At 39.5% G+C, this 26763-nt stretch overlaps 2 protein-coding genes across 4 annotated transcripts in view; one reads left to right on the top strand and one right to left on the bottom strand.

Moving 5' to 3' along the window:
* LOC146465725 (solute carrier organic anion transporter family member 4A1-like) overlaps positions 1-26763 on the top strand; it is a 291465-nt gene that overhangs the window by 242511 nt on the left and 22191 nt on the right. The window lies entirely within an intron of this gene.
* On the bottom strand, positions 1993-25510 carry LOC146465726 (NFX1-type zinc finger-containing protein 1-like). 3 transcript variants are annotated; one of them, XM_085128162.1, is made up of 17 exons: positions 25235-25510; positions 18684-19147; positions 17909-18064; positions 17323-17429; positions 16373-16410; positions 15668-15816; positions 14461-14676; positions 13178-13454; positions 11763-12440; positions 10080-10501; positions 9511-9715; positions 8245-8645; positions 6796-7693; positions 5043-6128; positions 4551-4712; positions 3626-3723; positions 1993-3216 (listed from the first exon to the last, which is right to left on the bottom strand). In XM_085128162.1, the coding sequence occupies exons 2-17, from the start codon at positions 19143-19145 to the stop codon at positions 3094-3096; spliced, it is 5478 nt and encodes a 1825-aa protein (XP_084984288.1). In that variant the 5' UTR covers positions 19146-19147; positions 25235-25510; the 3' UTR covers positions 1993-3093. The 3 variants fall into 3 exon arrangements, with proteins under 3 accessions (XP_084984288.1, XP_084984290.1, XP_084984289.1); XM_085128164.1 differs by lacking the exon at positions 25235-25510 and adding an exon at positions 19869-19890; XM_085128163.1 differs by lacking the exon at positions 25235-25510 and adding an exon at positions 19713-19857.

The raw sequence follows: 26763 nt of genomic DNA, 5'->3' as shown, positions 1-26763 counted from the left end.
ACCACATGACCATGTTTATCCTTCATTTGCCGCTCACTGTTTTTCAGTGTCTCAGTAAAATTGAGAAATTTTGCGTTAGCATCACAGACTAGAACTTTTTTGCACTATCCTCATCAATGTGCTCATTTTTTCGAGAAAACAAAAATGCGATCCTGACGTTTGCCGTTTGCTGTAAACGCGATTCTAATAACCCAGAAATTAACTTTGAAAAATTAAAAAGGCTTCTCGGATTGTCTTTCTTGGTTTCACAACTTCGAAAATTAGTTATTTCTCATTCAATCTGGGTCCTGTATTTGTTATTTCATTTTAATTTGTGTTTGTCGTGAGCATTGCCCAGTGCAAATAGAATCGCATTAGTAGTCTGGGCTATGTTAACACGCACTCACGATGTCCCTTCGTTAAAGCTCCATTTGCGTAGCTGTTAACGCAATGTTCGATGCTGGATAGATTAGACCCGCTTTTATCTGTCAAATGGTGAAACTGAAGAAGATTGAAAACAAACTTTACGTCGAACAAATGGATTTTCGGAGTTCGCCGCGTTTAATGTGAGTTGGTGTTCGAGACAAATCTTAGAAAAACTTTAGGCCCACTTTTTGAAAAACAAACGCACAAGAATAAATTCAACACTGGCTAAACTCTGTACGATAAAAAAAGGATATTGTTGCTGCGTTCCACTCAAATTGTTCGGCCTGATAGTTGCATAAAACGATCGTGCTTGAACAAGCTGTCTAGAAACAGCTGTTCAGCCGGAAATGACCGCTATTTCACAACGTCGGAAAACCGACACGACAAGCCTGCAAGGTGATATGAGGCAAATGATTACGTAACATTTCAAATACGAGGAAGAGTGTTTCAACCGATCAGTTTCCAAACACCTCTGATAGCCGCAAAGTAAAAAACATTTCGCTCGCCTCTGTGTGGATAATTTTCTGGTTACTTCCCCTTCTTCTTCTGTGAAACTTACGAGAAAGGAAACGGCGCGGCTATGACCAAAAACGATTGCTTCAGAAATCACAACAGTTTTAAGTATTGCTCAGTGTAAGAGAAAAATTGGATCTCCTAGACATTGTACTATTTCCAAAAATGTCTGTAACTGTCCAACCTTGCTTTGCACGGCTTTCCCTTATAGAATTGTAAAATTCCCCATTTTACAAGGGAAAAACTCTGGGAACGAACGAGGTTTGTAACCGTCTTCATATATACTAGGGGATTTGCACTAGGGAATCCATACTGAATCCTAAATTTGGCAGAAATTTCTTGCAGTAATCAATGAGTGTTCCGATGAAAAAGGAGACAAGAAAGCATGACAAATTCAGTTTTATGTTTGTTTTGATAACTAGACTACGAGCAGTCGTCTTTCTGTCTTCAGATTCTACACGCGCGAGCAGAAATGTGAAATTATGCAAATCAACTGAATCCAGTGCGCGCTTCGTAAATTAGGAAAAGCAAAACTGCTCGATTTACATAGTTCGGGAGCTCTGCGTGGGATCTCACTAGTTTTACTGATTGCCAAAGATAGCACAACACAGATCTACACATGTGTTGGGATCTTTTGGCCACTACTATAAGCTACTATACTTTGGCGCGTTGTTGAAAATTCATTAAAAAGATGATAAATGAAACTTCTGCTGTGCTTAACTAAATACAATATCATGTTCAGCACACGTGCACCTGGCTCACGTAGTGTATAATACTCATCATAGATAACAATACGATGGACGTTGTCGAAGGAGTGGAGAAAAAAACGACAAAAAAACAAAGAAACATTTTCTTCCCCACCGAGGTTAAAGGTCGTATGATGAAAATCTAGAAGGATTTAATGTAAGGCGACCAGTTCATTATACGCGCATGCCTCCCCTCCCGATATTATGACCAGCCAAACCACCGAACAATTACATGCAAAACGGATACAGTAAGACAAAAATATCTTTATGCCTTGGCAAGACAATACAAGGAAAAAAATTTTTAAGTAATAACCAAATTGTCTTGTGAACACAAAGATAATTTTATTCAAATGAAATGAAATGAAAACTTTTGTATTAGGTCCTAATCGATCAAGCTGAACTAACAAATGACATATTAGATCCAAACATCAAAGAAAACGCCGGACTTGATGAAAGTTTATTTTTCCTGAAGCCGACTTCTGATACACTGACATGTGATACAAGAGTTGACTTGAGAACATGAGAAGGGCATGGCCGCGAGCGGCCTGGGCCCGTCTAACAAGCTTTTGTCATTAGGAATCACATCAAGTTTCTCAGCCATGGAAGACGCTTTTTAAAATATCGCTTGGACGTTAGCTGGCCAATAGTATCAAAGAAATTTATTCGTTAATTAGTAATCCTAATCTTTGCAATGTGTTTCATAGAGAATAAAAATATTCTGGTTTATAAACTACAATTAAAAAAAAGAAAAGAAAAGAAAAAAAAAAACATGGAACAGTTGACCTAAGAACTTTATTTTCCTGATATAATTGCGTGTAGATCATCTTCCTGATCGTTGCTGTTAATCTTCAACAATATTTTCTTGTGCAATCAATGTCGCTGGATTAATGGAACCCACTCCTGAGCCCTTGTAGTGCAGTCAAGAGTTGACTTGAAGAACATACGAGGGACTTGGTTGAGCCAATTTACTTTCACAAAACAAAATCTAAAGAAAATTATATCTCGAATACATAACTCAGTAGACACTGTATTTTGTCCTATTTTCTTTTCACGCGTTTCTGTCGTTGTTTTTGGCAAATGCATACTGAATATATACATAACAATTAAATCACTAAAATTCCGACATGCCTAAAAAGCTAACAACTGATTTAGTGGTAAGAACTATATGTCCACAAAAATCAATGAAATGAATGAACATTTCTTAGATAACTTGATTTCTTTGGCAAGGTACTGAATAACTGAAATCATTGGGCAAAACTTGCCGACACAGGAGACAAGCATGCAATATAACGCCGGGGAACCTATCTTTTTACGGCTAAAATTATTTAGCACAGAGGGACGGGATTAGATATAGTAGTTGAAAGTTCATCACCAAAAAGCAGGATTAGTACAAGATGCACCACCGACCAAATAACCCAACAGAGCAATTTCATTTACGGAACTTGAAATTCTTGCCGAAGCGTTTCTGTTTCTCGGGCCTTCCCCTACGAGTAGGAACTGGCTTGGCAGTCAGTGTCTTCATTTGACTCGGCGTCACTTGGGCGGACACAGCCTAGATAATACAATAACAATAGGTTGCTAAGTCACCAAACCCACGACATTTTCGCACACCATTTAATTGGCAGGTTTAACAAAGCTTCCACGCTTTTTTGGGCGGTTGTTGAGGGGTAATATTTTCTTGGCACGAGAGAGTTGTTCCATATGCATCTGACTCCAGGTACAAGCAAATTAATGACCTTAATAATGACCAAGTATGAAATGGTTTCGGAGTGATGCCTGAAAACAGCGCAGAAATGGTTTCACGTCAGTTACTTATGAAATCTTCATCCATCACAGAACTTTCCAGATGTACCTGTTCCTACAATAAGTGTTGACTAACTTTGGAATATTGCGTGTTTATGTATTTCAAGGTTTCTTAACAGTACAATAAAATTTCACTGAAAATTGCGTTTATAACTGACCTCTGGTTGCGTCTGTGGAGTCCTTCTTTTCGCCGCAATACAATGTGGACACTTGTTAGAACCTCCCTCAATTCGCTCAGCGGCGGAGTAAACATGAGCTGTATGTGTATGAGAGTAAGAAAGAGGAATTATAAACATAGATTTATAAATTGTGCAGCGATGCTCTCTTGTGGCTATCTGAGAGATAAATGTTAGACAAGGTGATCCTCATACGTGCAATACTTTATTCATCGAAAACAAAAAATAACAGTTCTGTTTTGTTTGAAGTTATCCAACCAGTTTTCTGAAATGTCTTTGACTGACTTGGCCAGTATCGAAATGGATCGTAACCTGGACAAATAAGGCTAATCTTCATTCAAATTCTTCCCTTATGTCTTGGCATAAGCCCTGACTATTGGATTATTCTCCCTTTGAGAAAACAACTTAATATCTTCCTAGCTCTTGGTGTTCTAGGAACATGTCTTCTACAAGAAAAGGTACTTAGTTTTAATTTCAGCTCAATCGTGACCCAAAAGCGTAAAATTCCCTATGGTACATATCTGATACGTATACAATCAAACTTCACGAGCGTCGACCTCATTAAGCGACCACTAGTCCATATCTACCGTATTTCTTTTCGCTTCGTCACATAACGATATTTATTTTGAGTCTTCTCTTACAATGCGACGCGCATTATCGTGTCCACCCAACAAACTTTTTTTTACAAGTTAGACATAAAATACAAAACGACATGTTTTCAATAACTGGCTAACTTGTAAATAAAGTTTGTTGGCTGGCCACGGTAAGGCGCGTCGCACTGTAAGCCACCAACCCTCATAGGCGACTACTTTTCCCGATATTACTTGAGCGGTTGCTTGCGAAAGGTACGACTGTATAACCATTCATCTGGTTAATGTTCCTTTTTAAAACAAGTTTTAGAATATACCTTTGCTGCATTTGAACCAAGGTCCTTGGGTAATGTTCTTTCTCCTAACAATCCTCTTATACAATTCTGAATCCGAGTCGATCGTTTCCAGTGTCTCCGGGAACCCGTGCCTTTGCTTAATTCTGTTTATGTCGGCCATAAAATCAATCTTTATCTGATGACCTGAGAAAATATCGCAGAGCCAATTAAGGGGTATTGAAATAGCCGTACACAAATAAGCACTGCTTAAAATTATTTGAAATAAGACAGGTACTTCAGTAGACTATCTGTAGTTTAAAAGGAGTTAGATCAATCTATGTGGTTGCGTTTAGGGTCGCTCAAAAATGAGTTAACAGTAAAAATAATCTAAACTTAAGCTGTTAACTATTGGCGTTGTTTTAAGCTTCAGTTCCAGCTGCTCGATCAAGACACGTGTTCTGACGCAGAATTTAAACTGTCGCATCGAGAATATGTTACTTATTTTGTATGAATAAGTTTAGTTACTACACCTACCAATTGCGTTTCCTGATTCTAGAGCACTTCGTATGGAATTCATCTGACTGGTATCTTCTGGAGTGAGAGTGATGGCTTTGTGTTCTAGGAAAGTCATCAAAACTTCGAAGCAAACTAGGAGCTTTGTTCTCGAAAGTTCTTCAATTAATTCGTTGATTTCTTGCTCACTGAAGCAATATCTGCTCTTCATTACTCGCGACTTTAGAAAATGGATCTTGTTCTGAAGTGTCTTGTCCAGTCCTTGCTTCTTCATAGAGATGAAAGAGGAGTGCTTCTTCAAAATACTATAAGTGGAGTCTAGGGACTTCAAAAGGATGACTTGATTTTGTCGCTTGATAACTTCTTCAGATGTTCCTTGTCCTTGGGTGATGGACTGAACAATCTCTTGTACCTCAAACTTAAACGCGTTGATTTCCTGGACTTCCTTGAGAATCTTCTGGATTTGGGAACTGTCAGCTACATCAAAGAGAACGATTTGACGCTTAACAGCTTCAAAATCAGCAAGAAGCTTCTTGATGATATTTCCGTACCTATTATTAGCGAGAATTGGGGTGCTGCACTTTGGGCATCTTTTATGCCTGATTTCAACTTCCTTGTGTTTATCTTCTTCGATGTCGGATCCATCCATCCATTGGTCCAGTGTCTTTACTTCAAATACATGGCCACAGTCCACCAGTTCCACAAACATAGCTTGGGGCCCGTAACCGCTGAATTCTTCAGCGTCTTCGTCACAAACTCGGCACAACTTTGGACATTCTTCACCACAAATACCGACACACATGTGTTCACAGAGTAGCTTCTTTTGGCATGGCTCATTGCATCTTGGTCTGTTGCATGGTTCTCCACAAGGCTTCGTGCAATTGTGATGCGGACACTGCCAGTTGCACTGTTTTTTACATGGTTGGCAGCGATCACCACAGTTTCCTTTGCAAATCTTGTGGTGGCAGTAATTTCTGCACTTCTCAGAACAAGGTGGGCAGGCACGGATACAGGTGTCTTTGCAAGTATGACCACAAAAGAGGATGCGGCTGCATTTGGATTCACACGGTAAATGAAGGCGGCTCTGTTGACATTGACTGCAATTACCTGTTGACCAGTTGCAACAAGCAATGATAACGTTTTAGAATGACATCGAGAACATAGTAATGTATCTATTTAGAAGGGTTAAAAGGGGAAAAAATGGCGTGGCCTATCTGGGGCCTTCTGCATAAAAGCGACCAGGACGACCGCGGGAAGACTTTACACATTCATGTGCGCATCTAAAAGCTCACGAAAAATAAATAAACAAACAAACGTCCCCTGGGTAAGAGACACAATAATTGTTGCCAGCCAGCCAGCCAGCCAATTTCACGATTATTATAAACAGCAAGAGAATATATATGCCTTTCCCTTGAGAATGATGTATTATTCAAAGTGACACAGGCATACTCGAAAAGAAAATCCGATTGCTCCTTTCAGGAGTCGAACCTAAGACCTTCCGATTACTAGTTCGGATGCGCTACCACTGAGCTACAGGAGACTCGTGGGAGCTAAGGCCTTTTCCTTGTACATACTGTAAGACAGTGTGTGAGTAAAAGGTATGTTATAACGGGAAACCTAAGAAAGAAAAGAATAAACAAAGCAAAACAACAACAACAACAACAAACAAACAAACAAGAAAACGCAGTGTAATATTTTGGAACCACTGGTGCAGCCCCAGACTAGCTAGTACTACCTCCACAGCTATTTGCAAAGCGGTGATCAAGCTACTTACCAACACACGGGTGACCACACTGCAATGCTGCGCACGGCAGTTTACATTCGACTTCACTTTGTACCACAAAACACTTTACTTTACTGACATGACCACAGGGAGACGCTGGCTTCGAAACTACCACCTTGCATTTGAATTTGGCGGGATCCACAGAACAGGGGACTCTTTGCTCATGATTACATCCTGGGATAACCTTTGGTACTCTTTCCATGCAAGGGCCACAGATTTGGCCGCACCACTTACGACATTTATGTCCAAGTTCACAGATAATTTTTGAACATGGCTCTTGGCAAGAGAATTTCTCCTGATGCTCGAGATCTATCGGATGACACACCCGGTTACAAGTATGACCACATCCCATCTTCATCCCGCATGGTTCTGTACAGCCTCCCTCTGGTGCGCCTTTAAAATCATCAGCACTCGATGCTTGAATCACGTTTTTGGGATGATTCTGACAAGTAAGCTTCAATTGTCTTCCCATTGTTCCTTGTTCTCGCATATCTGCAAAGATGTCTCTCCACAGATCACTATCCCGAGCCAGTAGCGTGGCATTTCCGATGATGTAGAAGCCTTTCCGAGCTCGGGATAAGGCGACGCAGACTCTGTTAGCAATCTTCAGAAAACCAATTCTATCACTGCGAACAAGAGAGAGAAGAATGATGTCATTCTCTTCTCCTTGAAAGTTGTCGACCACTGAAACACGAACTCCTGCAAACAACCGTTTATCTTCTGGCGTAGCTGACATTTCTTCTTTGAGCTTGAAAAGTTGTCCAGTATAGGCTGCTAGAATTGTAATCTGTTGCTGTTTGTAGCCTTGCTGGATGAAGTAACGGCATAGAGCCGTCACGAATGTAGCTTCGTGTTGATTGGATCTGCTTTTTCCCTCACCAACAAAATCCTGCGCTTGGGAAAAGAACGGTACAGAATCTGAGCCATTTCCCGTGTATTAAGTTGCATAAACGCAGTAAGAAAACTTTTGCCATCGTGTTCACTCCAATTTTTCAGAACTGAAGTAATGACTGTGTGTATTTATTTGCACATGCAGGCGGTGGGTCTCATTAATTAACAGTAACTTAACCACATCGAACGAAAGACCAAATAGCCTTTTTTCAGATTTGTTTTGACCTAATATTATGGAGCTGAACTTGACGATGAAAACATGAAAACGTATTTTATCGAGTCTCTTATCATTAGGTTGTTTTTAGGCTAAATTTGGCACTAACTCATTAAGTTCAAAACTTCATGAAAGCAAAAATACGTAACATGTACGACAGACAGTGATGAGCCCTTGCTAATTAAACCTTGCTAAACTAACGTGGCAGTTAAAATTTCCATTGATTGATGCTGTATAAACTACCAATTGAATTGAAATTGGAAAACATATAACTCGGTTTCCATTTCTCTAAACAGATTTGTATAATTCCTATATAATAACTGATTTTAAGTTACCTCTTTCTCATTATGATCCACAAAGAACAAGTTTCGTTCCACGCCTTTTATTGCTTTAAACTCCAAAACGGAATCGTGGTTTTCTAGCTTCGGGTTGACATATATGTGGTCCAACATCTTGGCGATTTCTGGTCGCATTCGGTGCTGTAAACATAGCCTTCCGAACTCCATCCCGTTCTTTACCATCCTCTCGAAGAGTGACACGTCAAAATTGTACTTAATCTGAAGATCGTAGACTGTGGGATTGGGGCGGAGTTGCTGGTGATCGCCAATTAAAATCAAGTGCTGACATCCGAGAGTTAGAGATGTAATAATGTGGGCCTCGAGCACTTCAGCGGCTTCCTCCACGATTGTTATTGCTGGTTTTATTTCCTGCAACACTCTGTGGTACCGTGCAGCGCCTAAAATTAAAATTCGGCATGCTTTAACCGAGGATAAACACCGTCTAGTTTGTGTAGCCATGAAGCATGAACACCCATTTTATAATGCCATGAACACTTTATCATCGAAACACCCCAAGACTTTCTGCAAAGAGGGACCTTATAGGCAATTTCGGAGTTGCTGTGAACCTCATTTTGTAAGCGAGGCTTAGTGCAAAGCTTTTCATATGAAAATAAGTTTGTTTGCATTTGAATAAAAACTAATTTTCATAACAAAAACTTTGCACTTAGCCTCGCTTTGATAATGAGGTTCACAGGAACTCGGAAATGGCCAATTAGAAACATAACTTTCCCAATCTGCAAACATCATTTCAATTTAAGGATTTGAGGCTAAAATGTTTTAGAAGTTTTTATATTTTAAAATTGTAAAAAACATGCATGTTGCCAATATAAAACAACATTTATTGCAAAATTAAGTGAAAGGCTGCTGCTATTCGGTGCACGTAATTATTATGCTTATGTGAACCTAAGCTACCAAGTTTGATATTGTACTATATTACCTTCTGATTTTTAAAACCAGTGTGAAATTAAATAAATTAAGGTTCTGTAGTCAGCGTCAGGCTTGGATACTTTCTTAATATGTTCTTAAAACCTTTTTCTTCCTTTTTTTCTTTGACTTTTGTCATCTCAATGTTCTCCTTAAAAAATGGCTGACGTTTTAATATTTTTTTGTTTGCATTCAAATTAGCCCTAATAATCTTGTTCTTGAGTTCAAAAATCAAAAGAATATTTACCCTGAGCGAGGTCAGTCGGGCTAATTTGAAGGTTAGAGTGTCGACCATTTTTGCGTAATGTCTATAGGTTCCATTTAAGCCATATATGTTACCTGTGGTTGTCATTCCGATGACATCTGCGTCTCTAAGAATTAAGTAATCTTCTCTTTCTTTTATTCGTTTGAGAACGGCCACCTTTCTGTCAAACCTTTCCAGGAAATTGGAGATGTTCCTATCACAGCTCTCTCGAGCATCTAGCACCCATCTGCGATACAGGCGCCAGCGGTCTTTCTCAGATAAGTTCCAAACATCCTTAACCTAAAATAACAGATAATGAAAAATGTGGATTTTTGTAATATATAATGAAATTCAAATGGTGAATAGTTTCTGTTCATTAGGGAAATATTTAATTTTGCTGTGGGATTCTCAGCATCACCGCTGACGGAATAATTCTGAAAATATTCATCCAATTTAAGGGGACTGAGTCAAAACATTTTTGCCTACTTTGAAAAGACCAAAACAAGGAACGCAGTGTACACTTCTAAGGAAACCTACTGACATAACTCGACTTTCAACAGAAAAATTGTGAACATCCATGAAACAAACTTCAAGTTTACAATTAGGCATTTATTTAAAATCGGATCCACCGAAAAAGACGTGTTTTAATATTTCAACACTGTACCTGGGAAGCATCTTCTTCGCTCATCGTGTCCTGGCTTCTTAGTTCTTTACGAACAATTTGCCTGATTTTCTGCCTTACTCTCTTGGAGTTCTGGAATTTCCAACCGCCACCTTGTATGTCTCGTCCGACACCTTGTGCTGTCTGAGTCATGTTAAAATTATCTGTGGCAACATCTTCCCCCTGCACAGTTCTGTCGTTAAACCTGATGACATCGTCATCATTGTCCAGAATCCTCTGATCTTGTATAACGCGAGCCTCAAATCTGACGTCGAGGGGCTTTTGGTTGTCCTCAGGTGTATGCTCTTCAAAATCGGAGTCGCCATCACCATCTTCCTCCCCATTTTCATCTCCTTCGTCGCTGCTTTTGTCGAATTCTTCTTTCACAGTCACGGTTAACTGTTCTTCATCTATCTTGCATTCTCCTGTGCAAATAGAGTTTGAGAAGTTACTTTTTTTTTTCGCCAAAACTTCGAAAAAGATTAACTTAAAGACATATGGGAGTCGAATCTACTTAACACTAAAAATTAGCAAGAACCTAGTTTAATGGCCTTCATCCGAACTAGTAATCGGAAAGTTCTAGGTTCTCCTGATAGGAGCACTCGGAATTCATTTTTCCGAGTTTGCCTGTGTCACTCACTCAATAATGCACCATTCTCATTCATTCACCAGGCTTAAAATATAGCATCAGATTCATTCCATTGCGCATATGCCACATATTGAGATACAAATCCTAGCAGTATGCAGGATGTTTATCCCCTGAACCTAGTTTAATGGCTATAGCTCAGTGGTAGAGCACCCAAACTAGTTATTGGAAGGTCTTAGGTTCGTCTCCTGATTCGAGCACTCAGATTTCCTTATTCCGAGTTTGCGCGTATCACTCAGCACTAAATATTAAATTATTCTCATGATTGTAGATCAGTGTAGTTTTTTCTGTAAAATCTAAAATAACCTGAAACCTTCGTTTAGAGTAGTGAACACTTCGTCGACGAAAAAGGTACTTATGCTCAATTTCAGCACCATTTTGCCCCCAAAAAGGCTCGCTAAACGGTGATACTGGTAATGTCACCAAGTGGCAGTCTTGTTGTTTTCAGTCACAATTAAGTCGTTCTCATTGAACCTTTCACTATTAATATTATTCAAGTTCAATACTGGAGAAATTTCCCAAATTTGATTCCGCAATGTACTTGAAAACACCATATCAATAGCTGTAATTTGAAGCGTATTATCTATAAAGTAAAAACTTCGAGTCATATGACATGACTTCGAAGTCGACACCGAGAGGGTGGTGAGGGTGAACGATAGCAGAGAGAAAATGCCTTCTAAAATGTTGAGTGAATTTTCGTGAAGTTTACGGACACTGTTTAATGTACGATAACGGTGCTGAAATGACTTTGCATCATAGAACCTTTATTTTCACATTTATATGAAACAGTGAACAAATATTGAGAACACCAAAACGGGCGATAACGTTCAGTGTAGAGAACAGTCGGTTGGACTCATTCCAAATCAAAGGAGAGAAATGACTTTTGTTTTTAGAAAGGCGTCTTCAGAACGTTTTTCCAAATTAAAAGCTTGGATGTCATCTATCTAAATCAGTTGAAGCAATTTAATATAAACTCGAGCATGAAGTGTCCATTCCAAGATTCTTATTTAAGATGGCCTTTCTCTATCTGAAATACTCACCTTTCTGAGGATTAATGTAGCCAACTGCTTGAATGTTTTCGAATCCCAGTGCCTCGGAATATATATGCAGATGAGATATTCTTCCTGTGAAGAATGACTCTTGGCAAGGATTAGCCAACGCACCTATCCTGATCGGGAACTGGGTGGCTAAGTCAAAGTTCTGGAAGTTCTGGCCTATGAACGTGGCTTCCACTTCATTTCCATTATGCCACAGGCTTGCCATTCCAGAGTTGTGATCGTAGGAAGCACCAATAAAATTCCAAGCATTGATCTTCAGAACGGCCGTCTTTCTGATAGGAAAAACAAATGCTAGATCTCTTCGAACGAACAAAGCCGCTAGCGTCCCCATTCCAACGTCGAATCCTTCTTGTTCGTGCCAGATCTGAACTCCATTACCATATCTGTCATAGCAGATGATTGGCCCACTACCTCCGGTAGGATAAATAAAAGCCAGTATGGTGATAGATCCTCTGGCGTCTGCATAGCCACATTCAAAGTTTGGAATTTCGATGTAGGAGTCAGAATGCCCACTTAGTTCCAAAGACCCACCTGGGGTCCCATCAGCCCCCGGTGCTGGTCGGACATCTTTTGATAGAATGGCTAACGGGAGCTGGGAAAAATACTCCATGCCCCTACACTGGACGTTGAAAGGAAACATCACAAGAGGCTGGGCAAAACCTGAGAAAGAATGCATCCAATGGAGTGAGAGTTCAACTTCCCTTTGAGGAGCTTGTAATGAAAGAGTACATCTCAAACTCACAAATCTACAGCAAATTGAAGAAACTTTATTTCCGAAAGGATTATTCATTTAATCTGCAATGACTTTCGTTGGCTGCCTTTTGTGAATCAGTTAAATGAATAATACGACTAAATTGAAACCAAGGAGTGAGATTATTTTCTAGACCTCAAGAACACAGGACGAGCTCGAGTAAGACAGGGGAGCCAAAAGTTCATGTTGGTGGTCAGCTCGAATACTACACAAGTATTAAAGGGCAGCCACACATACACGCTTCTGCTTCGATTGCAATCGAGTCGTACTGTTGGAAGGGCTTCTCTTTTAGTGGGTAATATATATGGCTATCTGCCTTATGTTAGCTAGGCGGTATTGGTAAACGGTCGTAACGAGTCATACGTTTGATGGATTAAAAAACCCCGTTTAAATTCGCCTCTAGTAAAACGCCAAAAGACAAAGCAACGACAAAAAGCACCAATAAAAAATCCCCCCAAAAATCAGAGAAATGAAACAACAATAACAGACAAAAAAACACAACTTATATATGCTCTTAGGTTAGATTCTGGCTGAAAGCTGTCCTCTTGTTCAGTTAGAATAGTAATTTTGATGTCAAGGAAGTATGGCGATTAATCACACGTCGGCGCATTTTCGATGCATACTGCTGTGAAAATATGAATTTTACCTTCTTTGTAAGGGTCAGCTGGTTCCATAGGTAAACCAAGCCAGAGTGACATTACAGGTTCACTACTTTCCATGCTCCTTTTCAGCGAGTCAAAGTGCTGGGCAGTCAAGCTTGCAGCACGTCCTCTGAGCTTATCCTCGTCGATCACATTTGTTGTCAATTCATCAATCCTTTGGCTATCAAGAGAAATGAGTCTGGAAAGCGTATCCATTTCGTCCTTGGTTTCCTTGAACCTTTTCTTGAGCTTGAAGGCCTCTGATGTTAACCTAACTTTCCGCTAAAAAAGACATAATGTAGAAGTGTCAACACTAGGTACAGCCACCTCAATTATCCCGACATTTGTGTGTATTTGCCCCGTTATTTGCTCCCGATTTTCGGCAGGTATTTTATAATTAAAACTAAGAGTCCTTCGTTTACCTCGTGTTTGCAATGAGAAATTGATCAGAAAACAGCACCAGAAAAGATAAAGTCAAGTATCGCCCAGTTTAGTCTCCTTTGAATCACAGTTTTCCTTAAACAATAACCACTTGATATGATTCGGCGTTCGCTCGATGGCGAATTATTTTTCTCTCAGTAATCTGGTCCAGTTCGGGAGACTTAGTGAGTCTCGATAATCAAATTTCGACTGTAGTACGAGTTTGTCGCCTTCTAATATATGGCGATGACGTAACCTTATTTAACTGGGTTGTTTTAAAAGAAGAACATTCCTCAGGATGTCACCCAATATTAAATGCACCGTCCTCGTACACCAGTCTTCCCCACGGGCTTTATTCCTCATAGAATGCGTACCGACTCTATACAAATGGGAAATCTTCGACTGTTACTCTCTATGCAAAGAGGCATCTTATTCGGAACGGTTCTTCATGATAAGTGTGACGTAAATATTGTTAACACTCACGAGATTCAATGGCATGGAAATTCACTGTTCGGGGCAAATAAAAGTGGAGAGCTTACGAGAGTTACAGCTCTCTAGAAATCGCCTGTACTCCATCAACCTGGACGTAGCTGGACGATTATCAAAAACCAGTAAAACAAACGAAACAGGCAAGCGAACTAACGAAGTGAAAAGTGGCTTTCATGCGATCATTTAACGACAGTGAACAAGTCTTAGTAACTGTTGGGTACGGTCCTCAAAAGACTACTCAATCCTCCTCGGTTTGCATCTGTCAGCTTAACATTTTCTACTGCAAGTGGTTGTCTTTTGAATACCAAAAAAATTACCAGCTGAAAGTGAAATACGACTTATGTATAAATCACTGAGAACATGGGACAACGTTGATTACCTCCCTCCTTTTACGTTTCAAATTCGAAAGACTACATCCTTGCATCGCTTCACTTTGGCTTCGTCCTCCGACTCGCACAATTCCCTCTTCATGAAATTCATGGATTTCTTCGAGAAATTGGTCAAGTGCGTGATTGGTGTAACAAACCACAAGGATGGGTCCTCTATTTGAGACTTGACGCCAAACCTCCTTGTTGTGTAACAGTATTTTGGCAATCTGTGTAAAGATACATATACGTTATACTGTATTTCATTCAACATATATAGTAGACCATTTTTGACCTATTATATATAACCGTTAGTGATTACTAGCGCGTTTTACTACACTGTAATGCTCGTGTTAATTAATTATACCATGGGATACTCGTGTTAATTATTTATACCATGGAAACACATTGCACGTAACACAGTTACTTCACCAACTGTTCTCATCTGGGCCATGAATATCTTGAAATAAAATTCCGAGGTTGAAAAGGATTTAATGTGTTCTTCAACAGTGTAACAAATTTATATTAATACACTGAAGTTGTATCCACTTAAAGAGGGGAAAGAGAAAGAAAGCACTCTCTATTCTGCACATTTAATGATCCTAAAGCCTGGTTTACACGTACAACGCAAGCATAAGCATAAGCACAAGCAGAAGTACAAGGATGTTTACACGTGCGATAAGCATAAGCGGAAGGTGACATACGCAAACCCAGAAGCATAAAAATTTGCTGCCGCCCTTTTGCAAATGGCAACGCATGAGTAACTAGAATGTACGCTGACAACTTGCCACTGTTTTTCAGTTTTCTTTCCTTGCGCTTGTGCTTATGCTTGCGTCGTCTCGGTTTACACGTACGACGCAACGACGCAAGCACAAGCACAAGCACAAGAGAATGGAAATCGTTCCATTCTCTTGTGCTTGTGCTTGCGTCGTTGCGTCGTACGTGTAAACCGGGACGACGTAAGCATAAGCACAAGCGCAAGCACAAGGCGCTTGTGCTTGCGTCGCACCGGTTTACACGTAGGTTTCTTGTGCTTATGCTTGTGTTTATGCTTATGCTTGCGTCGTATGTGTAAACCAGGCTTAAGGAACATTGTACATAACAACCGACCAGAAGACAAGGGCTGGTGCAAGGGCGTGAAAGTTATCTCGAAGACGCAAAAAACCAACCAATATCAATATATTTTTCAGTACCTTTAACTAATAAGAGAAGTTCATATACCTTCAGTCCAATGTAGGTCTTCCCAGTGCCTGGTGGCCCTTGGATGACAGCAAACTCCTTGGTCAGCGCCAACTGTAAAGCATTGAACTGTGAATCGTCTAGTTTCAGATCCTTTGCAGATGGCCAAGAGACTGGATCCAAGACTGTGACTTGACATTCAAAATATTCAAATAGAGAACTTGAGTACATGAATTTTTGCATACATGGAACGCTGTTTTATCATTAGTTTATCATCCTGTTATCAGGTCATCATTCTCAATTGATTGATAAGGCACTCCTTTTGTTGTACATATTGAGCAATTTTTATTTCTCCTGACTTTCATGTCATTCACGAATAAAGTTATTATGCTAGTTCGGCTTTTCCTTCGGACTATCATACAGTAGTTTCCGATTTGCCGAATAGTCACGACCAAGAGAGATACAAAGATGTGTAGTGACAACCTAATCCAACATTTAAAGTCATCCTTACCTCTGGCCTCGGCCACGCTTGTAAATAGCCAGCTTGTTTGCCTCCTGCCAGTTGGGATTTTTAACATGTTATGTTCAATTTGATTATTATTTGTTTCCCATCATTTCTAAGTGGAATGCCTGTAAACTAGCTTAAAGTAGCTGAGTGCATTTCCAATATAAACATAATAATAATTATTTTTTTTAACACCAGCCAATAATTTGTTCATAAATAAATTAAAAATTGTGCCAGCTTACCATAGCTTCCAATACCAGAATGACGGTTTCTTGTTCGCCTGCAAGCATTACGTATGATATTTAGGCATCGAGTCAGCACTCACATATTGGTGCCAGTTTTAGATCCATTCTCTTTTAATTTATGTAATACAAGTTGATACGTAGCTCTCCTTTGGTAAAAGTGATTAGTGTTGCACTTGAGCACATGTGAACACCTTGTTACGCGGGATGCCCTGAAGGGGCATACCGTGTCTAAAAACGGGTCGATTTCTTTTTTTTTTTTTTCTTTTTTTTTTTTTCTTCCTCGTAGCTACAAATGTGTACATTAATTTATTCATTAAACTATCCCCTCTCCTACTCGGGATGTATTGTCCTGATTGTCTTCAACAAAAGAAGGCCAATCAAAATCCATTCTTGTCGCTTATATGGCGAGGGAGGGGACCCACTCACCCCTACCTGTGTGACGTCAAAGCATCATTTGATTTATTTATCAATTCCGGATTAAATTTGGCGCCATATTGTTAACATGTTCTGGACTCAAGTGTGCCGTTTTCAAACGGAAATTTCACCATTTTGAAGCGGTGAATCGAACGAATAACTTCTAAGAAGCACCCGATATTTAAAACAATGGAAATTGGTGAGTTCCTGGCGAAGGAATCGTGCTTTGTTTGACAGTCTTAGACCACGACGCAAGACTGAAAAGAGGTCATTGAGAAGCTTATGTTATCGTAATGGAATTTCAAAAATTTCCAGTGAAAGTCTGGGTCGCGTTATACAAGGGAAACAACGTAACGCGATCGTTGTGACTCAAACTATTCCATTAGCAAGGATAGATTTATCAATCGGCGAAGCATACAGTTGGAATAAATGAATCAGCCCCAGCATCACGCGTAATGCCAGTGTAGCAGGCATCTTGTTATTTTTAATACTCACTGACCAATATATTTAAATACTTATTAGTGCTCACTTACCAAGTGCTACATACAACGGGTGAGAAGTCAAACTCTACTTGCTGACCGTCGGGTTTTGTTAGATAGGCTGGTGGAAGAACTTCCTTTTCACACTCCACAATATATCTCTAGTTGATCAAAAGTATAAAAAAGATTATCGTACGCGTCATTTAATTGAGTTATTTACGGGACATTTATGGCTATAAATCAGGCATTTCACCTTGTTTTCTCGTTAACACTACTACTCCCCCTGGATACAAAACGCAAAACCTTTGTAGGTTGATACGTCGTGGATACGCGTGGGCGAGTTTGATGAGGCCAAGCAGCAAGTGGAATGATTTATCATATGTGACGTTATTCTAACCCACGGTATTTCCAACTCGGAGTAGAAGTGATCGAAAACATTTCTCATATCTGACTCAGATCATAACCTTTGTGCACCCTGAATTGCTAGGCGTATGACCAGAGACGGTAGCCAAAGATGTTTTATGTAAAACGCCATTTTGAGAGAGTTTTAGTTATTTTGTCCGTAACTTTACAAAAACTACTTAACAAAAAATATTGAGAATAAATGAGGTAAATATATGCTGAACTGCGAAGGGCAGACCTGGAAAGGAAGTTCTCTGAATGCCATCATTTGTAATCCCTCTAGCACTGGACGATAAGCCTCGAAGAACGCTATTGATTCAACCATTTGGCACATGTCCCCTGGGCGCGGTCGAGCTTCATTGGGAGGCGAAACAAATCGGACCTCAATGATTCCCTGAAAGAAATGGCGTACAGGTAAGTCACCTTATTGTGTATGGAAAGTGATGTAATCCGCAACTGAATTCAAGACGCCGCCCTTGTTTCTTATCCTTTTGCTGTAAGACATGGGCAAATTTCGTGGAAATAATAATGTAAATGAATGTTTTAAAGGTAAAAACTGAGACCGAACTAAAAGAGTAAAAATGAAGGATTCTTTTAGTGTGTGTTACTCGTAGGTATAATGCCACGACCAAGCACAAAATGCGTCTTATGCACCTGACCAAGGCTTCACATATCCCATATAGCTTTACGGTTGTCAATTGTGGAATGAAAGTAAAGGCGTACATTCCATGGCCTTTCAAAAATGTTAAATGCATAGATAGTCCAGTTAAAGCCCAATAAATATCACTGCACCGGTTTACGAAAGTTCCTTCTTCAAGTTTTCAGAAAATGCCTTTAACTGCATTGAAATGACACATTTACACCAATCGCACGCAAGATAAAATATTTGGTGGAACAAGAGCTGATATAGCTTATTAGTAAGGAGCCAATCTGAGCGTGTGCTTGCTCATATACCTGGGAGCTGGCTTCATGACAAATTTTAATGTATGCCCTCAAACAGCACTGATACTTACTATTTTCACCAGATCTCTATCAGTAACTGTAGCAAAAGCAAAGCTCTCAAAATTGTCTTTTGACAAGCACAGCAGTGATCCGAAGATCAGTCTTTTGCTGTTTTCCCATTGCACTCCACGAAAACGCGAGACGTCGAATCTGATCTTGTACGCGACTCCATCAGACGTGAATTCTGGTTTAAGTATTTCCACGTTATCGTAGACTCGGACGTCAAGTAAACGTTCATCTTTGCTCCTGCGGTGTTCACCCATGACCACTATCTGCTGAATTCCATCACGTAGCGGTCTGATGAAATCCTCTCGAAGGAGTCGAAACTGGATGTCTAGGTAATGTTCCCTGTCATCGTAGCGGCCCTTGATCTTGTTTTCCCTCAGGAAGGGCCTCTTGTCTATGAAGATGTCCTCGCGAGTTGGGATAACACTCAGGGAGGAAAAATGTTCGGGTGGTGTCTGCGTTTCCATCACTAGAAGTTGTAAATCATCGTTAATAGAATTGGAAAATTGGTGGTAAAGCCAGAGTTGCTTTAACTCTTTTGAAACTGTCTAATTAACTTTCAATATCGAAATCGAACCACTTTATTTTTTCAAAATCTAGTGTTGGCTTACACTATTGAAAGGCGATTTTGGATGCACAAAATACAAAACATTTAATTTATCCCCGTTTATCCGACCTTTAACTGAAAACCGTACCAAGCTTATCCTTTCAGGACTTTCACTACTAGTATGTTCTTTTTCTTTAACACATGTTGGTTAGACTAGCGGATCATACACCGCAGCGTATACATGAAGACGATGGGCTCTAAATGGAGTCAATTTGTCCTTATATTATTTAATTTTTCTCGCTTTGTATTCTTCCTATAATAGCTTAATATAAACTAAAACGTAAACGAACGTAAGGAGGGGGGCATTGGGGTCTATTAGAAACCGAAAAACTGCACAAAAAAATCACCCAAAACCGAAAAACCAAAATATATTTCGATCAAAACCGAAAACCGAATACAAAACCATCAAAACCAAAAATTTACGTACCTCAATTTCCAAACCCCTAATCGATCTGATACATTGGTGACACTTGAAGCATACGGACTAAACCGTATTGATTTCATCACGGTATTTGTGGACACTATGCGCGTGAATCCGACAATTCTTCTAATCTCTGTTTAAATTAGGAAAATTCACAAATACCTTCTTTGAGTCGCAATAGAGGTCTTTAGGGAAATTTAGCGATATCGTACATCTCTGCAGCTGAGAACGTCCATTGAAAATCCGAGATGCGCGACCACCTACTCAGAAAATGAGGTTGGTCACACATTCCTCTCAATAACGTCTCCTATTTCCTTTGTTGCACTTTTCAGAGGGCAACAAAGGAAACAGGAAATAGGAAATAGGAAACAGGAAACAAGAAACAAGAAATAGGAAACAGGAAACAGGAAATAGGAAATAGGAAATAGGAAATCTTGCACGCAAGCTAACGTCTGCGTCTGAAGGCTATGTGAGAACTCCCTTGGCAACCAGAGCTTGGCAACGGAGTCTTGGCACGCGCACGCGGCTGGGGCGCATAACTGCCAAAGACAAACCGGAAACCAAATAGAAAAACCGAAAACCAGAACGGATGCAAGATCCCAGAAACCGCTTGTATTTTGGCCGCAAACCGAAAACCAAATGCTTGAAAAAGGAAAAACCGAAAAACCGACCTAAAAAATGGCCAAAACTGAAAATCCTAATGCCCCCCTCGGTAAGTCTGGTCATGTCCACAGACGAGGGACAAATCCCTGCATGCCATTCAAACGACATTTGTAACTGAATCCGGCAAATTTGGGTGAACTATTCCTCTAACATTTCCGTAACGGAGTCACCAAGGGAACTAAACCACAGACTGTCGCCGCCTCTTGTTTACGCAATAAGCCGGCAACCGTTTAGACTTCACTATCTCGCTGAATAGCGTAGACAATTACAATGGAATTGCCCCCGGGGACAAATAAATAAAAGTGACATGTACATGTAGCAAAAGAGCGTTAACCAATGTACCCGGGAAAAAGTTTTACATCCGCTTCTTTTCCTAGAAAGCAACAGTTTTCGAAGTCCTCCATGACATGAAATGTCGTACAGAGACTTAAAAACTGGAGCCGCAAACCTATATTCCTGTCCCCTCTGAATGTTTTCGACCAACAATAATCGCATCATGGAGGATGAGGAGAGACAATAACTGTATTTGCTACCTCCGAGAAATTAACTTTTTCTGCATGTTTTGTCAGTGTAAAATATCGATCAATATGTCTCAAAAACCATGTTTGAACCTGACTTCTGCTGCCCTGTTTTTATTACAAATAAAAATACGGAAAACTAGAACAGCAACATATTCATGTCAACGTACCATGCCTGACATAAAACTGATGTGTGTGACTTATCCTTACAGATATTAAACTGAGGAACAAGAAGTTTATCTGGATTCGGCAGGAATGACCACATGACCACGTTTATTTTACATTTGCCACTCACTGTTTTCAGTTAAAATTGAATACTTTTGCGTTAGCATCAAAGACCAGAATTGCTCTACATTATTCTCATCTACGTAGTCTTTTTTTTTTTTTTTTCAAGAAAACATAAGCGCGAATCTCACGTTTGTCTTTTGCCGTCTCTCTATAAACAGCACCTGTGGTACACCGAATCAAGCACTAAATTAGTGTAGCAGACAGAAGGGCAAGCACTTGTCTGAGGGGAATGGTGCATGGGATGGTTCGTCTACTAACGTGTACTACTAATTCAAAGTAAATTTTTTCCTCAGCCTCTGGTTATAGGCTTCGTCATAGCCTTGGCAGGCAGAAGGAGAAATGAAATCCTAACATAAACCACTAGGAAAACATTTAGTAAAACAAATCATGGAAGCTTGCTAAGTTTGTTCTTGCTTTTCTTTTCTCTGACGGTTAACTTGCAGACATTAATAGGCTCAAAACTCGAACCCTCGCTAACTCGAACCTCGCGCTAACTCGAACCAAGTTTCCTTTCCTGTCAGGTCATTTTCTATATAATTTTACCCTCAATAACTCGAACTCCCGATAGCTCGAACCTTTTTCAATTTCCCTTGAAGGTTCGAGTTATCGGGAGTCGACTGCATTGTTTTCATATGTAACTGCCAGTGACGTGCACTGAACTTGTGATCCTTATTACATTAAGTAATCAGTACCAATCAATGTTAGTGTTGTTTTTAATAATGGAGTAGTTTGGAACTCAATCAGCCATAATTCCTAAGACATGATATGCGTAATTGTCCTTTTTTACTATCTCTTTATGCAGAGACCCTGTTAAGAGTATTAGCCAAAACGGAAAGTTTTAGGGATTTGGGATAATTAACTTTGCTTTGGAGATAACTCTACCCCTAAAGTCAAAAGGATAAGGGATGACCAACCCCTCCAAACAATCAAAAGTGGTTATTCAACCCTCTGGCGCTTAAATTTTGAAGGAGTATTCGTTGCGAAGTATCCATTGCTTAATGCTATGTCCAGTTTCTTTAGAATTTTAGCGTTATCAATTTTGCTTAGCCTTTTGTTTTGTGGTTGTGTGTGTGTGTGTGTGTGTGTGTTGCATGTTTCTAGCAATGCCTGTAATTATTTTTTTTAATGCTATGTAACGGTGTAAAATAAATAAATAAATAAATAAATAAATAGAAAAAAAAATTCTCCAAACAAGGCCTCGATGTAACATTAATTTGAACGTTTTTTGAAGCCATTCCCTCATAAGCTGCAAGCTTACTTTTCCTTTATCTTTTCACCGACCTGAGAAAAGCGTTTTTTCGAGAAAAGTCAAGGCGGACGTGCTGCACAGAGTATACATCTATGGTTCATGGTGTGTCAGCGATATAACTCAAGTAGTGGTGGCAAGAACATGTTTTGGCTGTATAGAGTAACGAATGCTTTGGTGAGTCCTGACCTGATGACAATCTTATCTCAGGCTCGTGTGGAATTATTAAATTGATTAATTTATTTATTTATTGCCAATGCCTAAATATTAGGATTTGATACAGCTGGTATTGGCGCTGGCTTTATCTTTTCTGTGACTGCCATTTTGCAAAGAGCCACCATCACTCTAAAACGTGTTGAGGATGAATGAAATGTATCAGGACTAAGATTTACTTTAAGATGTATATTAAGCATGTTAAACTTGGACCCACCACATGCAGAAATGGGAGCAGGCGATAAATCAGAAACCTCTTCTCCACTTGTGTAAAAAATCGGGCAGGTCAGGGATGGGCCTAGTAGAACTAAATTAAATTTAGTGAAGTAGAGTGGTCTTAAAGCGAGCAAACGCCTGGTATACATACAGTTAGTGACCAACTAAAGCTGTAGCTCATAATTTATTGAGGCACTGAACGCTGGATAATACCACCCAGTCACTGATCCCTTTGAGCTTCGTTTTTAAGACCTGCGTTCTAACTTTTAACTGAAAACGTTACGGGTACCCGAGACCATTCAATTGAAATATGTTGAGAAGAACCGTCAGTGCTGTTTATCAGTTATGATGTACAAGGTGAACGTTTTCCTAGGAATGAAATCTTTTAAAAGTGTGATCATTCAAAGTTATTGAGCAGGACATTGGTATTTCACTCTTTCGTGGTTCCCTGTAACCTTGAGTCTGTGGGTGAAATCCTGAAGTGTGGCCATTAAAATGAAAGCTACTGTGCACTACTTTTCTGTAGTGCTGTTTATTATGCTGTACAAGGTAGCTCTAAGTTGGAAGTCTGTGGATAAAATCAGTGTGACCATTTAAATGAAAGTAACCGAGCAGTACTTTCCTGAAGACTTTCTGCGGTGTAAATTTTCAGCTGAAATTTGGCACAGATCAAGCTCAGTGGGTTAGCTTACGCCAATATGCCTTGAAAGGGGCCCTGAAAGTACTAGTCATGATTTATCCGTAATTGTTCATACTTTAGAAGTTCATCCATAGACATAAACGTTAGAGCCACCGTGTACTGCATAACAAACAACAGCGCATCGCTGTTGGTCCTCTGAAAATGACATTACATATTTGCCCCACCGATAATACAAGGAATCAGTTTTCCAATGTCACAAAATTTTGAGGTGGCATTATATTTTGCCAAAGAAGACAGATTCCGAATTTCTGGGGCGATTCAGGCCTTCCGAACGGATATTCAGCCGAAGTGCCCATATACGTTCTTGTTGTGACCTACAAGGTGGTTTTAACTCATGAATCTGTGGATGAAACCAGCAAATGTAACATTTGGGCGAGTAGCTCCTAAGCAGACCTTTGCTTTGGTGCTATTATGATGCTTCGCAAGCGTTTTTTTTTTGCGTGTGCACTTGCATGGCTCAAACGCCAAACGTTTCCGCCTGAGAGCAATAATATATTCATTTGATTTTGTTTATTAATTGTTATTACAATCTGAAACTCGGCAGTTTTCTTTTATTTTGAACAAGCTGCGCTATAAATTAAATTGTGAGTTTAAGCTGAGATTTCACCGGTCTGAGAAATCACAGTTCCTTCGATACTAGCTTAACTTGACCGAAAGGAAAGCTTCTGAAAATAAAGCTGCTTATTATTGCTAGACATACAACGTCTGGGTAGTAATGCTGGTATGGAGCTGTTACAGAGTAGAGGATTAAGCTTTCTTGTTTCAACGTCTTTGGATGAGGATTATTTTAAGTTGTTTCATTGAGTATATTGTTGATGTGTAGATGAATGTTGCCATTCAGTGGTTCTTAAAGAAGAAGACAGCATTAACTGACATCGAGGGCAACCAACGGTTCATTTCCGTAAATACATCGGTCCCAACACCTAAATCGCGTCAGCAATTTGGATTTAATGGCGAAGACTGAGAAGCTTGCATTTTCTATGGTGTTTTGTCGCTTAAAGTTTTGGTAAAAACGGAAAACTAATTCCTTTTGTTTTCGAAGGTAGACAGCTACGATTTATGGGAAGCTCACAGCAGCAAGCCAATTCGAGCCCCATCAGAAAATTCAGCTGATAAATCCGAACAGATCAAACGGTGTCAGCATACTCAAATATCCCATTCAAAGGTCCGAAAAACAGAAAGCGACATTCCAAATATTTTTATTTAATATTCTCGTTCAGAGTCCCTAAGCACATTACGAAGTAGAGGGGTCGATTGTCAATCTCCGGGGCCAATCTGCCCGCCGCCGAGAAGCGTACCTCTTCATTCAATTGAAACTTGTTATAAACCACGACGGAATGCTTTTTCTTTTTACGTAGCTATAGTAATTGAGAGAGAAAAAGACCAATTATATACAAGTTAGGTACAGAATTTGTTATCTGAATGCGCCACGTCGCATTTCTCAGAAAAATACACGATTCTCGATTTCAACAGAGGTCATTTTCTAGGAATTTGGAAGAGTTCATAAGTTTTGAATGATGTTTATTATTAACTTACCTTAAATAACTTAAAATTATCATTATTAGGACATTCAGTAGAAAACGGACTACACTGCTAGAAACATGCCTATTTTGTGCGTAAATTATTGCAGAATATATGGCTGTATTTTCGGTGCTATTAAACCTTCGTTGTGCGTGTAACTTACCAGCTAAACAAGTGCACACCCTCCTGTGGAGTTAAAGGCCACATTTTCCATCTTCCAGCTAATACATATCTTTGTTCATAAAAGAAAAACACTAAGCACAAAGTTTTACTAAGTCATTGAAAGAACATAAAGCTCTAACAAAATGCTGCAATACAACAAGGACAAAGTACAAGTTTTACTTGAGTAAACAGACCAATCAGCAATCAAAGGAATTAGTTTCTTAGAAAACTAGCCACTAACTTCCGGTCTCTTCATTTCTGAGAATTTTCGCTAACGAGCAATCAAATTATTTTGAAAAAGATCACTGAAAGGTCATGCATTTCCCGCCGTTGTTTGCTGGATACAGTGTTTTCTACAATTTCACATTAAATTAAGCCAAAAAAGGATTGACATTTCTCTGAAATATTTCGCCAGCATCCGCTTTTCTCAGAAATACAAGGATTTTCAACATCGATCAAGTAATTAAACTCTCTGGGAATTAGCTAGCTGAGGTCATGATTATTGAAATTTCAAAAAATTTTGTCCCGACAGTCATCCAAGACCAAAAAAACACAAAAAGCTATTATTACTATTGAGGGCCTACTGCATCCTCGTCCAGCAACGAGTCACTATCTCCAAAAACATTTTGAGATTTAACTTTATTCAAAACGGCGGAGGCCAACCGCTGTTCGGAAAATGAGCCCGCACTAAGAAAGGGCCACACCGGGAACGTGTCCAGTTGTACGGTTCATCGAGCGAATTTGAAACTCTTGATGCTACGACTTGGAAATGTATTTCTAATGGTTGAAATATTAGAAATTTTAAATGTAATACAAAGTAAGACGCAAAGTAACTCAAAGTCTTTGCTACTTGGTTTGTGTTCTAATCGTTGACTTAATTGTTTTGTCATGTGAATCGGTACACGAATAAGTTTAACGTATTGTCAATAACTTTGAAAGTAAGCTATTAAACCATACCCGAAAAGAAAACGCCGGATTGGTAACTTTTTTTTTTTCCTGAAGCCGACTTGTGACACAAGAGTTGACTCGAGAACATAAGCTTTTGTCGTTAGGAATCACATCAAGTTTCTCAGCCATGGAATAAACTTTATTATTAAAAAACTGAATCATTGTATTACGCAATTCCAAGGATTTGATTGGCTTAGCAGTCATAGTATATAAGCCATTATACCATGCCCGAAAAATATTGACCGTTACATTGTCTTCTGGCTGTTCTTGCAAAGCGTAATCAGCATGATCTAGCAATATTGCTTGATTTTTTCAATAAAACAATTCCAGTCGCGCTTGTTGGATATGAGATTATTATAGGCCAACTCGCGCGGGGCGACGTTTGCAACGTCTTACATGGTTGGTCCAGAGGACAAAAGAACAAACAACAGAACAATGTCCAAGTCCTAAAATACAATACAGCTGCAGGTTATCAGGGTCCAGTTGAAAGGTGCAGATCTACTGACTCGCGCTACGCGCTTCGTTGGTTGTCCATCATCTTATATCCAACGCGCGCTCTTGGCGGAATAATTATAATTATCA

The sequence above is a fragment of the Pavona decussata genome, unplaced genomic scaffold, assembly GCF_977016875.1.
Source record: "Pavona decussata unplaced genomic scaffold, jaPavDecu1.1 SCAFFOLD_155, whole genome shotgun sequence".
Classification (NCBI taxonomy): domain Eukaryota; kingdom Metazoa; phylum Cnidaria; class Anthozoa; order Scleractinia; family Agariciidae; genus Pavona; species Pavona decussata.
Note: the sequence above shows the minus strand (reverse complement) of the source record. Positions and strands in the feature narration are given on the sequence as shown.

Excerpts from the sequence above, each read along its gene's own strand:
- LOC146465726 (XM_085128162.1), bottom strand. The coding sequence starts at position 19,145 with ATGGAAACGCAGACACCACCCGAACATTTTTCCTCCCTGAGTGTTATC. Across the intron at positions 8,646-9,510 it reads CATCGGAATGACAACCACAG|GCGCTGCACGGTACCACAGA; the intron begins GTAACATATATG and ends TTTTAATTTTAG. Across the intron at positions 4,713-5,042 it reads AGAATCAGGAAACGCAATTG|GTCATCAGATAAAGATTGAT; the intron begins GTAGGTGTAGTA and ends ATATTTTCTCAG.